This window comes from Antechinus flavipes, chromosome 2 (assembly GCF_016432865.1).
Source record: "Antechinus flavipes isolate AdamAnt ecotype Samford, QLD, Australia chromosome 2, AdamAnt_v2, whole genome shotgun sequence".
Classification (NCBI taxonomy): Eukaryota; Metazoa; Chordata; class Mammalia; order Dasyuromorphia; family Dasyuridae; genus Antechinus; species Antechinus flavipes.
The window spans coordinates 120,356,321-120,373,772 of NC_067399.1; the positions used below are offsets into that span (position 1 = coordinate 120,356,321).

General features: G+C 36.8%; 1 protein-coding gene across 5 annotated transcripts in view; it reads left to right on the forward strand.

The window, feature by feature from the left end:
* AAK1 (AP2 associated kinase 1) overlaps positions 1-17,452 on the forward strand; it is a 227,973-nt gene that overhangs the window by 108,331 nt on the left and 102,190 nt on the right. For all 5 annotated transcript variants that reach the window (XM_051975435.1, XM_051975436.1, XM_051975433.1 and 2 more), the window contains exons 4-5: positions 9,745-9,853; positions 13,727-13,869. In XM_051975435.1, coding sequence (XP_051831395.1) covers positions 9,745-9,853; positions 13,727-13,869 — 252 coding nt within the window. The remainder of the gene's footprint in view (positions 1-9,744; positions 9,854-13,726; positions 13,870-17,452) is intronic.

The window sequence follows — 17,452 nt, forward strand, 5'->3', positions numbered from 1 at the left end:
TTCCTTTTGATATTCAGATCTGTGAAGACCATATATATATGTGCTGCAGCCTTTGGTCTTATTTTCCATATTTGCAAAACAAGAATATATGTCTCTTTCATGCTTTGAGTCTTCAATAGATGAAGTAAGTGAAATTGCAGTGTATTGGGGTTTGATCAGTCAGCTTATTGATGCTTCTTAGTTAATTGCACAGGGGTCCCATTTTAGAAAATTATCTTGCTCTGGCTGGCAGATAGATGGATTCTCACTAATAGATCGTGGCTATCTTTCTTATTTGGCATTAACCCAGATTTTTTTTCAGATTCCCAATTATTTTTTCTTAGGATTTATAGACCACATGAGATGGATCACAGCTGATTTGTGTTTCATTAAATGTAAAGGCACCATTTGTTCTTTCATCTGGACCCTCTAGAGGACATGACCTAAAAGAATCTCTGATTCATTTTGGCTTCAGAAAATCAACTTAATTTCCATCCACTCCCTTAAATAAATCTCATTTTCCAAATAAAAACAAATTCAGGGAGGGTCAGATTTGGCATGGGAATGATAGAAGTTTATGTGAATCATAAATTTTAGAGGTAGGATGGAATTTAGGGGTCATAGAGTCCAACCCCATCATTTTACAATGGAGGAAAATGCAGCCCAAAAGAGTTAAGTGATTTGCTTGAGGTCTTACAGCTTGTAAATGGAGTTGAGACATCAGCTCAGGTTTTTTGTCTCTAAGGCCAGTAAGTCTCCTGTGATTGCCATTTCCTTTTGAGTTATCATTGAGCAAATGCAATGTTACATGGAATTAATAGTAGCATGATACCTTGGAATAGGTACCATAATAATAAGGAGAACTTTGTTATTGGAATAAGGAGAACTCTGTCTTGATCAGCTCCCACCTAGTGTTCTCTTTTTGGGTTTACCACCATTAAGGGAAGAGAAGCTGGACACTAACCAGGATGATAAAGGTCATTGTGCTCATGCCATATGGGGGTGGGTGATAGTTTAGCCTAGAGAAGAAACTGTCATTGCATAAAAATGAAATTATACTCATTCGACTTGACTCCAGAAAGCAGAATTGGAAGCAGTAAGTACAGGTGGCAAAGAAACACATTTAGATAAGTAGAATAATCCAAAGGCAGAATAAGTTGCTTTGGGAGGTGGTGAATTCTCCCTGGGTAGAGGGCTTCAAGCAAAGCCTGCTTGAGATAGTGAGTTCTCCCTCATGCAAAATTTGCAAAATTCTTTATTAGGTATAATGTAGGAGAAATTATTGTTCAGATATGAGATAGACTAGGTGGCCATTGGGATCCAAAATCTGGATTTTTATTGTACAAGAAAAAATTTTAGCTATTAATAGCTACCTTATATATGCATATAAAATGATATACATATTCACACACACACACACACACACACATATATATCACTTTTAAGATTTACACATTTCAGTTTATCCTTATAACAACTTTGAGGAGTAGATACTATTATTATTCCCCTTTTACAGAAAAAAAGACTGAAAAAGAAAGAGATCAAGTGATTTTCCCAGTATCACACAGGTGCTAAATATCTGAGGCCAACCTGAGGGAAGAAAACTCAATTCCTTGACTTCTATTTTTATCTGGCACTCACTATTCCTTTTTCAGCAATCATTTATTGCTTGGATGAGGAATTTCTAGCTGCTTAATTTCACCTGGCATTGGACAGCTCTATATAAATTGTCCCTAATAGAATTCAGTGCAAAAGCTCTAAAGGGATGATAAAAACTATTTGGAAGAGAATAGTTAATCTAAACATAACCTTCAGGCATTGTGGAAATAGGGAGCCCTGCTTGTTCAGAGAATAAAAATGAGACAAACTGATTGAAAATGTCAGAGGGACTATAGCTAATAAATTGACCAGATACCTCTAAGGTTTTAAAGTAAATACCTGAAATCCAAGTTGTTCTTTTACACACATAAAATGAAAAATAAACATGTTTTGCAAGTTCATTTTGAAATTTAGTGATAAGGATAGACAGGCTGATTCCCAAGCTAGAAAATGGTATTAGAAAAATCCAGAGGGAAGTTATCTCAGCCCCAGATTTTCTGTAACTTTGTTATGGTTTGTGATGATTTCGGCTTTCAGGAAGTTGATTCATTAGTCTTAATAAATGAATTTATATTAAAGGTGCTCTATCATTATCATTAAGAAGTAGGTCTCTGAGTTGAGTGATTTTTATGGTTCAGTTGTAAGGCTGTATTTTAGCTCTGTATCCTCCTTTATTATAATTATAAGGGAGGCAGCTAAGTGGTACAGTGGTTAGAGCACCAGCCCTGAAGTCAGGAGGACCTGAGTTCAAATCTGGTCTCAGACACTTAATACTTCCTAGCTGTGTGACTCTGGGCAAGTCACTTAATTAACCCCAATTGCTTCAGCAAATATATATATATATGTAAAGGGCAGGTAGGTGGAACAGTAGATAGAATTAGAATGCTGGATCTAAAGTCGGGGGACCTGAGTTCAAATGCAGATTCAGATACTTAACCAGCTGTGTGATCCTGGCTACATCTTTAAGGGCAATTGCCTTTAGTATCACCACTGCCCATTTTTTTTTTTTAAGTGGCTAGGAATTAGACTTGTGATTTCAGTGAATAAAGAGCTATTCATTGAGAGTTGTTGATAAAAACTTCATTGAATTTCCATTGAATGATGAGAGGTAATAGAGAACTATTTAATTGAATAGAGAACTATTTCCAGATGAAGAAATTCCCTTTACCAGTGTAGATCAGAACTTTTTCTGCTACTTAACCATCTTTCAGAGTTTCAGAAGTTAACTAACTTGACCAGGATCACCTGATCATTATATATCAGTATTCCAGGTCTTCTTGGATAAAATACAGAACTCTTAAGACCGCATTGCCTAACACCTCAGAGATGACATACTTATCTTAAAAGAAAACAAAATCAAAAGATACAAATCAGTACTTTCCTATTTCTCAACATATTGAGTTTGAAATGCATTTGAGACAACCAAGATGTTGGTAATGTGGGACTAGAAGTCAGAAGAGAAATGATGGCTGGATATGTGCATTTGGGAATCATCTTCATAGAGATGATAATTGAACCCTTGGAAATTCATGAGATAACTCAGAGCAAGTATAGAGAGAGGAGGAGAGCATCCAGGACAGAGTACTGGCATACAATCAGTTTTTGTGAATGAAAGAAGGAAAATAAAAATAAGCTGATCAACTGATAGAAGAACCAAGAGCACTATTATGGAAGCAGTATCATGGAAGACCAAAAATGATAGAGTAATGAGTAGAGAGATGGTATTGGAAGCTAGACTGTAAGGGATTGAGAACACAATGGAATATGAGGATATGAAGGCAATGAAATGAATAAATAGCCCTTTCCAGGATTTTAGCTGTGAAAGGGAAAAGATGAAATGGAGAAAACAGTAAAAAAAATGTTAAAGGACAGATGAAATCTAAGCATATTTGTAAGCATCAAGGAAAGAGAACCACTGGATAAAGTGGATGAGAGAGAGGGAATGATTACAGAAGTGAGCTTCCAGAGGAAGTGGGAAGGGATGGAATTAAGAGCATCTATGAACTTTGACATGAAAATCTACCTTTTTGACAGAGACATGAAGGTAGATGCCCATTCTTTCTTCAACTTCAATGTAAGTAGGACCAGAGAGGGTAGGTGGGGGGATAACTAACTCAAGGCTATGTTTGGCAAGTCTGAATTTTATAGGGAAAGGGGGATCCAAGGATACCTGATGGCATGAAGTAGAGATAGTCAGGCACTGGGTCAGTGAGCGAATGCAATGGGAGTGAGCGAAAGCAATAAATGGAGCGGTTGGAGTAGAATGGTTCTCATGACAATATAACTGACAAGGAGAAGAAAAAGGAGGAATACAGTGACAATGTAGGCATGAATAAGGGAAAACATGACTAATATCTGTCCTAAAATGGTGATCTTGGGGAGGGAATAACCAATCAGGAGATGTTTGACTTCCTGTGAGGATAAAGACTAGGTGTTGGAAGGATGAAACTGAAAGAGAAAATTAAGGATTTAGGGGTTGCAGGTGGAGAGAAGAGATTACAATATTGGTTAGTTGATTTGAAATGATTAGTTCAAGAATTTCTCTGCTTACTGCAATCCAGGATAACATAAGCATTTTTGATTATTGATTTATTGAATGTGCACTTGTACTTAGAAAGTTGATTTCTTAAACTCAAGTGTAGAATTAAGAGGTAAATTGGTATAATGGATAGAGTGTTGCTCTTGGAATCAGAAAGACCTGTTCTAAATTTTGCCTCTAAGATATACTGACTGTGCCACTATGGACAAGTTATTTCTGAGCCTTAGTTTCCTCCTCAAAGAATCCTTCCAACTCTGAATCTGATCCTTTGAATTTCATCTTTACTCTGGTTAAATACTATCTTGTTCTCTTCAGCCCATTGTCCTATTTGGTGTCTTTTTTGGATCTTTCGCCACTATCATCCATTGTATTACCTATCTCTCCCAATTTTATTCTATCTGCAAATTTAGTAAGTCAGTCTTCTGTGGCTTCATCCAAGTCATTGATAAAAGTTGGATAATACAAGGCCAAGGTCAGATCTCTGGGACATTAAAGATTACTTTCTCAGTTTTGATTTTCTCCAGAGGACACTGCCTCCCTGGCCATCCTCTCCAGTGGAAGTTATTTCTTCTCTCATGGCTTTATCATTATCCAGGTGCAGATAGAATGAATGACCTTAGGTTAATTTCATTTTTCAATGTCAACCTTCAGAGTTCCTTGTTGTTACCTTATCTTCTTCATCTCTATTTAGGGCTGGGGACATGTATGTGGATTTCCCCTTCAGAACCCAAATTTGTAAATTCATCAGTTTCTTCAATTTCCATTCCCATATCTTCACTCTATCTTAGTCACCAATAAGTGTATCTCAACCAAAGATTTCATCATTACTTATAATTATATCACTTCCATAGTTGATAATGTTAAAAGTCTCCTTTCCAGTGATATCCTATCATTTGCCTCACTTCTGCTAAACCTATTATTTATCTTCACAATAACTTCTAGTCCCTCCATATTTTCCTATGGTCCCAATCCATCATTGTCTTCTCTATACTCATGTTATTTTTGATCACTCCAATTATATACGGTCCATCATTGAATTCTTTGTCCTGTTGTTCTTGCCAGTCTTTCACCCAAGATGATCTCATAATCTGCTTTCTCTGGTCCTATTTTTCTAATACTGAATGCTAGTGGGAAAAATCATGCAACCATCCTGATAGGACCAGATGCAAAGTCATGCTATTTAACCTCAGCTGGCAATCTTTATTTTACCTTGACTGTCACAATTTCCACAAGCGCTTTCCGGGCATTCACTTCTTTTCAATACCCCTGCAACTTGCCCAGTTTCTTTTTCAACAAATGAGAAGCTCTTTCGTTTGAAAAAATTGAGATAATCTGTCATCAGTTTCCTATATTTTTTTCTGTACCTCAAAAAGAACCTGTTCATATCCTCACCTCTTTTGCTCTAGATTAAAAGAAAGAAATGGTCTTTCTTGTCAAGGATGATAGTTAGTGGCCATGTGATCCTAGGCAAGTCACTAAAATTCTGGCTACCTAATGTTTCCTCATCTATAAAATGGGGATAACAACACCTAACTTCCAGGGTTGTTATGATGATCAAATGAAATAATCTTTGTTTAACACTTTGAAAACTTTAAATTACTATATAAATACTAACTACTTCTACTTCTCTTCTTCCCCTTCTGGCTCTCGCCCATGCAATCATTCCCTCATTCTCTTTTTCAATTGCTTTTTTCCATTAAGTCCTTAAAAATCCTTCACTTGACACTGCTAAGCTGTGTTCTATATCTTTTCTCTCTTTTACTGCCTAACTCTTAGAAAAACTTAAAATGTATCATCCTCGAGAACAAATATCAGTTGTCTTCCTTGGTACCTTCAGTGCTTAGTGAGGGGTATGATTCACAGCTTCTCTTACCCCTCTGCCCATTCACTTTCAAACTTATAACCCTACTAGTCCATGGAGACCTCTAAAGAAAGTTAATAGATTTCTCATAAGTGCTAAACTCAATGGCCCTTTCTCAGACTTAATTGATCATTCTGTAGGTTTTCACATTTTGGACCCCCACCTCCACCCCTTTCCTTTTTACCTGGTCTTAATCACTGAATGGATATTGCCTCAGTCAGACAGAGCCTTCAAAAGGCTAAGGTCTCCCACTGCATCCAAGATTGTCTCAGTTGCCCTGATCTTGCCAGTGGACCCAGATGTCTTTGAAGGAGACAGTGAAGCTGGTGATTTTTGCACAGCCCTTTCTCACTTAAGCCTATCTTACTTGCATGTCATGTCACCACTTCCCTGATGTCATGGTTCTTCTTCAAGAATGAAGGACAAACAACAACAACTTTCTTTGATGACTTTCTGCTTATTCACCTTCTGACTAACTGGCTGTTTCTTTTCATTCTCCAAAAGGATATTGACAGTCTGGAGCTTTGAACTAAATTTAATATGATGAAATTCAATAGGGATCACTGTAAATAGTCTTGCATTTGGGTACAACAAAATCAACTTCATAAGTATTAGATAAGAATGACAAGATTAGATAGCACTTCTGAAAAACATCTGGGAGTGGACTTGAAAGCTCAGCAACAGTTTTAAGGGTAATACAGCAACCAATAGCTGCATTAAGAGCTTAACATTAACAGCTTCCAGGCAGAGGGTGATGATAGACTATAGCCTCTCCTTGTCAGATCTCAACTGGAATGTTGTGTTCATTTCTAGGCACTAAAGTTTTGAAAGGACATTGATAAAATGGAGCATTGCCAGAGAAAGACTTTCAGAATGAGAAGGGCCTTGAGTTTATGATATATAAGTTGAAGGAATTAGATTTAGCCTAGAGAAAAGAAGATTCAGAATATATGATAGCTATATTCAGATATTTGCAGGACTGTCATGGAATCATGGGAGAAGGGATCAGGTGTTATGTTTTGTAGAGGGCCGGAATTCTGGAAAAGTATACTTGAAACAAGGATACAACAGGGTGTTTACTCAGTGTGACTGATGAGATAATGGTTCTCTAGTTTACATATACGTAGTATGGTGATGTAATGGTTCTATAGTTGACACATGCTCAATGTGCTGTAGTAATGCAATTGTACTAAGATATGTAAGGGCCAAGAGGACTTGAAATAAGCAGACTCAGGATTTGAGTGTGTGCTCGAGTTTGCTCTCAGACTCAGACACAGACATAGAGATCCTCCAGAAAGCTAGTCCGGACATTATAATGTTTGGCACAAGGTAGCAGAAGTAGGACCCACAGATGGAAGATGCAAAGAAGTAAATTTAGACTTGATAATCAAGAAAACTCTAGTAACAATTAGTGATGTCCAATGTCACTACTCGATCTGTATCCCAAAGGGATTATAAAAAAGGGGAAAGGATCTACATGTGCAAAAATATTTATAGCAGCTCTTTTTGAGGTGGCAAAGAATTGTATATTAAGTGGATACCCCTCAATTGGAGAATGGCTGAATAAATAAGTTATGGCATGTGATTGTAATGAAATATTGTTCGATGGGAAATGATGAGCAGACTTTCAGAAAAGTCTGTACTTACATGAATTGATGCTGAGTGAAGTGAGCAGAACCAAGAGAACTTTGTACATAATAACAATAAGATCATGTGATGATCAGCTGTGATGGATTTGGCTCTTCTTAGCAAAAAACGGATTCAAGACTATTCTAATGGACTTGTGATGGAAAATGCCATCTGCATCCACAGATAGAATTATGAAAACTGAATGAAGATCAAAGCATTCTATTTTCACCATTTTTATTGCATTTTCTTTCTCATGGTTTTTCCCTTTTGTTCTGATTTTTCTTTCATACCATTACAAATATGGAAGTATGTTTAAAATTTTTGTATATATATAATCTACATCAGATTCCTTGGTGTCTTGGGGAGGAGGGAGGTAAAAGAGAAAGGGAAGGAGTAAAAAATTGAAACTCAAAATTGCAAAAATGAATGTTGAAGACTATCTTCACATGTATTTGGAAAAATAAAATACCATTGAATTTTTTTTTTTAAACTAGTATTGTCTAAAAGTGGTATGACTGACCTATATGTTCCTCTTACTTAGATGCCTTCAAGCAAAGGCTGGTCAATTGCCTTTTGTGCATGTTATAGTGGAGATTCCTTCTGTGTATGGGGGCACTCTGGCATACTCTTAAAATCTGTGATTTTGAGTCAAAGGGAGAAGATAACTGTCAATTGAGTTTGTGAAGAGGGGGCTAGAAAGGCCAACTTCATGAGAAGTAACAGCTTTGAGTAGTTTTGAGAGTGTGAAGTTTCTAAAGCTAATGGGAATTTTTAATCAATTTCTGAGCATTTGTTAAGCATCTGCTACTTTGAAAAGACAGAGGCAACTCTACATAGCAATAAAAATTATCTTAACATCGGAGAGAACTGAATTCAAATCTTGCCTTTGGCAGTTGTTTGTTGAACAAATGCCTGTTAACAATAACAAGTGGAGCTGTATCTACAATGTCACTTTGTCTTTTCACAAACAGATTTATGATATATAAGAATAAGTTGAAGAAACTAGACAGATTAACCTGGAGAAAAGAAAATTTGGGAGAGTAAATGATAGCTGTCTTCAGATGTTTGACAAGCAAAATGCGGAGAAGGGATCAGACTTGTTCTGTTTGGCCTTAAGGAGCAGAAGATGCTTAAGAATTGAAATGAAATTCCCATTAATTTGAGAAACCTCACCTTCTTGGAGCTCCCCAAAGCTGCTGCCTCCCTTCACACACTTATTTCACACTCACCTTCTGATTTAGAAGCACTTTATGAGCATCTACCCGTATATAAAAGGAATCTCCATTGTAACAGCCAATCAGCTTTTGCTGAAGACTTATAAATAGCAGAAACCTGTCACTTCTCAGAGGGCAGTTCATTTCACTTTTGGATATAGTGGATATCTCATATATTTCCCTGAATCTTTTCTCTATGCTAAATCTGCCCAGTTCCTTCAACTTATCTTTATATGTCTTTAACTTGTTATTTATGGAGAGGCAAACTGGTATTGCAGATAACAGACCTCAAATCCAGATTCTTCCTTTCATATAGACTGACTGAACCTGGGAAAGTTCCTTAAGACTAGCAACAGAACAGTTGCCCATCTGCTTTGTTAGCAGGCATTTCACAAATCTCAGGTCTAATTCCACACTACTTCTCTTCACCTCACAGTGTGCTAGATATATAGATAAAATGAATAAAAAACAGCTTTCACACTTAAGGAATTAACATTGCATTAGAAATGGTACAACTAAATAAATATAATTTGAGGGAGAAAGCACTGAACTAGACAGTTCTTGAGTATTTCAGCTGATGCTTGAAAAGACTGAAGGATTCTAAAGTATTTTCCAGTTACAGCTGGTGGGGTAGGGTAACCTGTTTAAAGACTGCTGTAGAGAATTCCTTCTAAGAAATGGAAGCTAATTTTGCTAGAACAGATGTTTAATGAGTGGAGAATCTAATGTAAAATAAGTCTGGAAAGATTCTTTGATTTGGGTTGTGAAGGATATTAAATTTTACCTTTTAATTTAGAGGCAATGGGGAGTTACTAAAAATTCTAAAGTGAAATGAAATGGTCAGATCTGGGCTTTAGGCAGACATTTTGATCTTATCTCCCTTTAAGAGAGAAGTGCCTAATATGTGTTTGTTGTGTTCACAGAGGGACCTGTCAGGACACAAGAACATTGTTGGCTACATCGATTCTAGTATCAACAATGTGAGTAGTGGCGATGTGTGGGAAGTTCTAATTCTCATGGATTTTTGCCGAGGTAAGTACATACAAATGTGTACCTGTGATAATTTCCATGGCATTTTGTTGGTCAAAAGCTTGCTGATATCTTTGCTAATCATCCTGCTATCTCTGGGTTATAGGTCAAATGGAATTTAGAAAGTCAGGAAATGACTCAGTTCTCAATTATACATGGTTTTGACAAACAACAGTAGAAAGAGTGATCAAAAAACATTTCTTATATATGTGTCTGAGCTGGGAGCAATGCAGGATAGGAGAAAGACTATTGGGCTTTAGTAAGACCAGGTTTAGATTCTGCCTACATATTTCCTAGATAAATAATCATGGGTAAGCCACCTAAATTCTATGAGCCACGTGACCTTCTGGGCTTTTGAGGAGCTGAACAAAACCCATGTTACTGTTAACTGCTAGTCTTACCAAGAAATTGAGCTGCTCAGAACTTTGTTTCTCTATTTACCTTAATTTCAGTGGTGATGTCAAGTCTTCTTTTCTAAGCCTTAATTGCATTATAATCTACATTAGGAAAGGAAGTTTTTAATCTGAAAGTTCCTTATGTTAAGAAATTATGGATCCTTTGCATGTTTGCAAGTCTGAGCTGGGAAATTAGGCCATTTCAGATTGAATGATAAAGCTATGGGAAGAGATAACTTAAGAATTAAAAAATGTCCAGGTAATTCATCCTTTTTCCCTATCCTTTAACTTTTCCCCCCCTCACTCTGGTAAATTCTCTTGTTGATGGAAAGAAGAACAGGCCAGAAAAGAGATTATAGGAAATAATGAATAGTTTATATCTTTTAGTGCTTTTTTAAAAAATGTGCTTTAGTTTACAAAGTACTTTCCTCACAATAGTTTTCTGAGTTAGAGCCCAAGTATTTTTATCTCCATTTTGCAGATGATATAATTGAGGCTTAGAGGGTCATGCAGTTAGTAAGTGATAGAATCAGAACTTAAACTCAGGTCTTCTGCTCCTAGGCTTGTGTTTCCTGCATTAAACTCCAGCTGCCAGTCAGAATTATTCCAGTTCAGAAAGAAGACCTAAAATTTCAGTCCTTTTGAGTTCCTGCTGAGCTATAGGCTATAATTTCCAGTAATTCCCTGTCCTGACCCCCATTTTTATCAGTGACTTGGACAGAGATATAAATGGCAGGCTTATCAGGTTTGCAGATGATATAAAGCGGGGAGGGAGTGCCAACTCTTTGGATGACAAAACCAAGATCCATAAATATCTTGACAGGCTGGAACAATGGGTTGAATAAAGCCAAATGAAAATAAATAGAATTAAATGTAAAATCCTTCATTTTGGTTCCAGAAATCAACTGTATGAGTGCAGATTAGAGGAAGATGTGGTTTCAAAGGCAAAGTCTGGAGAGTTTAGGGCATTGCGTACTCAGTGTGAATTTTCAGAGTAAGTTAGATACTCCAAGAGCTGGCATGATCTTGAGTTATATTAATAAAAGGATAATATTCAGAAGAAAGGGCCCATTGTACCAGTCCTTAGTACAGGTCAGATTACATTCAGTTTGATTCAGTAAACAAAAAAAAAAAATGTTTCATCTATACACAAAACTCTCTTTTAAGATATAGGAGAGGAGATTATGTGCACATAGATGAATAATAAATATGAGGTGATTTCAAGAGAGACAGAGCACTATTTTGTTAGTTAATACATATTTATTAAACACCTACTTCCTACCTGGGATTGTTGTGAGGATAAAATAAAATAATATTTGTTAACTTCTATATTATTATAATACATACGTACATATATAATTTTAAAATCCTTCCTCCATGGTCTACAAAAGTCTAATACTTAACTGTAATTTCTGGAATTATTCATGTAATAAATACCTCTTTGAATCTCAAAGAAGAGAGAGCAAGGAGTTAGTATTCCTTTTTAGGCTTTATGTCATTCAAAATGTTGGTATGTCTGCATCCAAATCATTGATAAGAATGGTGAAAAGGATGACTCACCAGTTTTGTGACCTGGGACAATTAATCCATGCCTGGGACTCAGTTTCTTTTGGATAATGAAATGGTTGAGGGGGTAGGGGGTAGGGGGCAGTCAGGAGGGCCTGACTTCACATGTGACTTCAGATACTTACTAGTTTGTGTGACTCTGGGCAAGTCACGTAACCCTAAATGCCTCACCAAAAGCAACGACGACAGAAATGAAGTAAGTTGGACAGATGGCCTCTCAAGTCTCTTCTAGCTCAAATCTCTGATCCTGTTATCTCCTGCCATCAAGCCATTTTTGAAAACCATAGCTCAATTTTGTCACTTTCCCCCCTAATTAATTCATTTTTTGGCCAAGGAAACAAAAAGCCCTGAATTGTCCAAAACAAAATCTGTGGGAGTAACTAGAGCTCTGGATAATCCCCAAATGATTATCTAGTATCAGGGAGACAGATTTTTAGCTTAATGTTAGGAAGAACTTTAGCACAAGGGGAGTTGTCTAAAAATGGAGATTGCCCTATTTATCATTGAATAATAGCCTCAGAGCTTGAAAAGACATGAGAGACTTGCTAGTCTAGCCCCCTTGTTTGACAAACACATCTCTGTCACTGGAAGTAGTTGGGTTACCATCAGAAATGTGGGCGAGGGAATTTCTGCATAGGAAGATTGGTTTGGGTGAAATCTGAGGCTGTTTCCAACTTGAGATAATATGTAAATAAATATAAAAATTATATATAATATATAAACAAATATAAATATGTAAATTATATATATAAATAAATATAAATATATAAATTATATATATAAATAAATATAAATATATAAATTATATATATATATATATATATATAAAATACACGGCTCATGTTATTCACAGAGAGGCAATCCTGTCATAATGAACATGAGGGTGCCCTTCCCTCAATGGCTCAATAGGATGAATAATTGAGGGGAGACTCCATTTAACATCCTTTGGAAGTTCTGATTCCCCGGCCTCTCTGGTGCAAGCAGCCAGCTGCACATTCTCCCCATGATACTTGCTGCCTTGCATTGCAATGATTGTCTGTGCCACCTACACTTTTCTATGACAGATGCTTGAGAAATGAATCCATAATCATAGCCAATTCTCAATTATCTCCACCCGTGATGAGCAAAGACAATGGGAATAAACAAAACCCACAGATCCTTTTAAACCTCATTTTAACCACTGACTCCAACCATTTCCATCAGATATTTTCGCCTCTTGAGTTGTATCTGGCTTTGGTGCCATCATTTCCTCCTATCCTGTTCCTTTTTGGTGAAGAGGATAATGAGCTTTGAAATGTTCAGAAGGTAACCAGTAGGAATAACTAGGGGGTCTGGATAATCTAAAAATGAGAGACAGTTCCTGAAGAATCAAGAGTCCCAGCTGTGCTCTGATGGCATTTCATATCCGTTGGGCAAACAGCTGGCGGTAAAGCCAAGCAGAACACGTGTTGTTCCACATGTCACACAGCATTACGGATTCAGAGATTTTTAGAACTGGAACAAGCCTCTGAGATCTTCTGATTGAACCCCTCGGAGGCCTGTTTAATTTCCCAATTAAGTGGCTCACCTAAAATAAGCAGCTGAGCTGGGATTAGAATCCAGGGCCTTTAAGCACAATCCTTTCACTGAAAACCTCTTATTTTTCAGATCATCAGAGTCTCTCTTGAAGGGAGGAGTCTTTTTTTTTTTTCTTTTTCTTTTTTTGTGCATTGCAGAAGGTAGTGAGATGGAATGAACATTGTACTGGGTACCATAGAGGGAACTTTTTAAAGAACCTCTGTCAATCATTTCCCCTCTCTGGACACTTGCTGGTGAAGTGAGGTGATTGGATTGAGTGATCTTTCTGCGAGGTATCTTTCTGCTTGAAAATTCTGTGGCTCTAATTGCTGTCAACCTCCTCTCTTTTCTCTACTAGGAGGTCAAGTGGTGAACTTGATGAACCAGCGTTTACAGACGGGCTTCACAGAGAATGAAGTGCTACAGATATTCTGTGACACCTGTGAGGCTGTCGCCCGCCTGCATCAGTGCAAAACACCCATTATCCACCGGGATCTGAAGGTAATAGGCCAGCCCAGCCATCAGCCAAGTTTAATAAGCACTTATCCTATATTCTTCACTGCATCAGACAGTTGGGGGGGACGGGCAGAAGGGTATGATGCAACCTGCATTCATGTTGTTTCTTTTGTAGTTCTGAAGATTTTACACATACACACACACACACACACACACACACACACACACACACACACACACACTGTTAGAATTAGGATAGCAGATCAGTGATTTAAGACCCAATTCTACTTCTTATCTATGTCTCCCCTTCCCTGGGCCTTTATATCACCATTTGTAAAATGAGGATGGAGTGTGGGAAGGGGAAAGGGAAGATTGGACTACATGAAAGTTCTTCCAATGCTAACTTATTGTTCATTCATTCATTTCATTCATGTTCAACTCTTTGTTATTCCATCTGGTTTGGGTTTTTTGTTTTGTTTTGTTTTGTTTTTGTGGAAAGGAAAGATATTGCAGTGGTTTGCCATTTCCTTCTCCAGCTCATGATGAGGAAATTGAAGCAAACAGGGCTAAGTGATTTGTCTAGAGTCATACAGCCAGTAAGTGAGGCTAGGTTTGAGCTCAGGTTCTTCCCGAATCCAGGCTCAGCATACTGTGCATTGTGTCACCTGCTTGCCCCTCACTTTAAATGCTTCAATCTAATTATTTTTTTAATCTAATTCTTAAGACCACGAGTGGACAAATTACAGAGACCTGGTTTTGTATTGTTTGTGAACCAAGATTTGTTCTTACATTCTCAAATAAAGTTTTAATGTATTTAAAATTGTAAAAACAAAAACCAAACATTCTTAGCTCAGGAGTTCTACAAAAACAGTCATCCAGATTGTAGTTCCTGATCCCACTCTCTCATGCTTTGTTTTTATAATTTTATTAATGTCTTTTTTAATTAATTTATATATATGTAGTTTTTATAATTTAATTAATGTCTTTTGTTTCTTCTACTGTTCCTTCCTCACCTCTTCCAGAGAACCATACCATATAATAAATAATATTTTTTAAAGAAAAGGAAGAAGAAAAAATTAATGTAACTGATTAATACATTGGAAAAATCTAAAAATTTGTGCTACATACAATAAAAGTATGCTTCCCACCTCAGAAAAGACATGGGATGAGAGTTTCTTCTCATAGCTCTTCTTTTCAGTCATGCTTATTCTTTATAATTTTGTAATCTTCTCAAATCCTTATACTCACATACTCTCACCTCAGCAACACATATTTTCAACTTATCTTCTAGCCATTTTGTAAATTCTTTTTATTTTGTGCCCTCTCATTTCTTTCTTTTTTTTTTTTTATTTACAAGATATATGCTAATTTTTCATCACTGACCCTTGCAAAACCTTCTGTTCCAACTTTTCCCCTCCTTCCCCCCACCCCCTCCCCCAGATGGCAGGTAGACCAATACATGTTAAATATATTAAAGTATATGTTAAATGCAATATATGTATACATATTTATACAGTTATCTTGCTGCACATTTTGTAAATTCTTTAAGAACATTTGACATTATTGAATGGAAAGGAGGGGAATAATCCAGGCGGAAAAAAATAGCTATAGACAGAGATAAGGACTCCCAGACTTCATAGTTCAACCTCTAAGGTAAACCACAAGCCAGTGACATCCTTTGCTCAGATAGCCTGGCCAAAGGTGATTCATGTCACAGGTGACTTCTTGTTCTTTCCTATGAGGAACAGGTTCTGGGGAATCTAGGCATTTAAGAGGCTAATCAGATTTTGTTTTTTTTGAGGTTTAAATGGATCTACGCCAACACCAGTCACAGTCATTCTTGTACACAAAATGCTTCATGTTTCAGCCCAATCTGCTTCCTACTCATGGTCAATATTGACTCAGTGACCATGATATACAAACTGGTCTTTTCACTGGGGTTTGTATAATCCAAGTGTAAAACAGTGAATGGTGTCATGATTTTTAACATGAATTCTCATAGGATTTTAAATCTGTAATGGTCTTTTGAAAGTTTATACTTCAACTTCTTCACCCCCTCATCTCCCTTATTTGATAGAAGAAGCAAAAAATTAAAAGTCCAGTGAAAAGTTATGTAGAACTGGGTGTTTTGAAGCCAAAGGGTTGAGGTTCTCCAGAAGAGGCCCTTGGGAGCTATATATTAATCCTAGTAATTCTCATAGGGATCAAAACCATTTTGGATCAGCATTTTATTTGGTGGAATTGCTACATAAGCACTTGATTGCAAACTGTGGAGAAAGCCTTAAGTAGTATAATGTCAAGTTTTGTAACTTCTTTCTAAAGATGGAATTGTCCTTCAAGGCTTAGCAATTCCTGTTTTCACAGGCCAACCACATGGTATAGTGGAAGGAATACTGATTTATAGTCACAGGATCTATTTTCAAATTATGACTACACTGTGAGCACAGTGTACAATCTGGGTCCAATCATTACTTCTGTGGGCTCTTGTTTCCTCCTTTCTACACATAGGGGATTGAATGAGATAACCTTTGTGATTCCTTCTTGCTATAAAACTACAAAGGGGGGACAATAATCACACCCATATCCCAGGGTTATTGTGAGGATTAGATGAGAAAACTCATAAAGCCCTATGCCAACCTTAATTGTTATATAAATGCTAATCATCATTATTATTATTCTCTAAAAATTAACATGAAAGAGCCAGAATAGCACAAAGCATATAATCAAAGGCATATAATAAAAGTCAGGTATTTTCATAATGTTTTGAGGTTTTTACAGAGCATTCTCATCATCAAAAGTCCAGCAAATAAATGAGAAAAGCTGATGCTCAGGGAGGTCAGCTCATTTGCTCAAGGCCATTGAAATTATGTGACAAGTGAAGATGTAAACCCAATTTCTCTGACTCCAGATGCCATGATCTTTCGTCTGAGTACGTAGCTTTTCATTTCCATAGAAGGTCAGAGAATGAAAGGCTTAGTGCAAGATAATAGCATCAGAGATTTAAAGCTTACAAGGACCTTAGAAGTCAGCTTGTCCACAGCGAGAGAACTGATACAGGGAAGAAGTGTGTGACTTGCTGAAACTATACTCTCCCATTTCCTTTTACTTGAGATGACATGTTTCCACTGGACTGTGTCACCATGGATGGAAGTAGACAAGCAAGACTTTATGCTATAGTGAAAAATCTTAGCTGTTCTACAAGAAAAAAATTGAATTTTCTGGTAGATTATGCAATGGGATAAAGCTCTAAGCCTTTAGTAGACAAGTTCATCTTCCAGTCTTAAGAAACTTATTAACTGTGTGACCCTGGACAAATCACTTAACTCTGTTTGCCTTAGTTTCCTTATCTTTAAAATGAACTTAAGGAGAAAATAGCAAATCACTCACTTCTTACAATTCTACTTTCTGGAATCAAGTAGAATGAGTCTAAATTTCATTTTGATGTGACAGTTCTTCAAACATTTGAATGTCTGATGAATAAATGAGTCATGCTTGTTCCAAGTTTTTCATTCTCCAGGCTAAACCATCTTTAGCCCCCATATGGCATGAGTACAGTGACCTTTATCATCCTGATTAGTCTCAGGTTCTCAGAATCCTTTCCTGAATCGTGGTATACCAAAAATGGGAA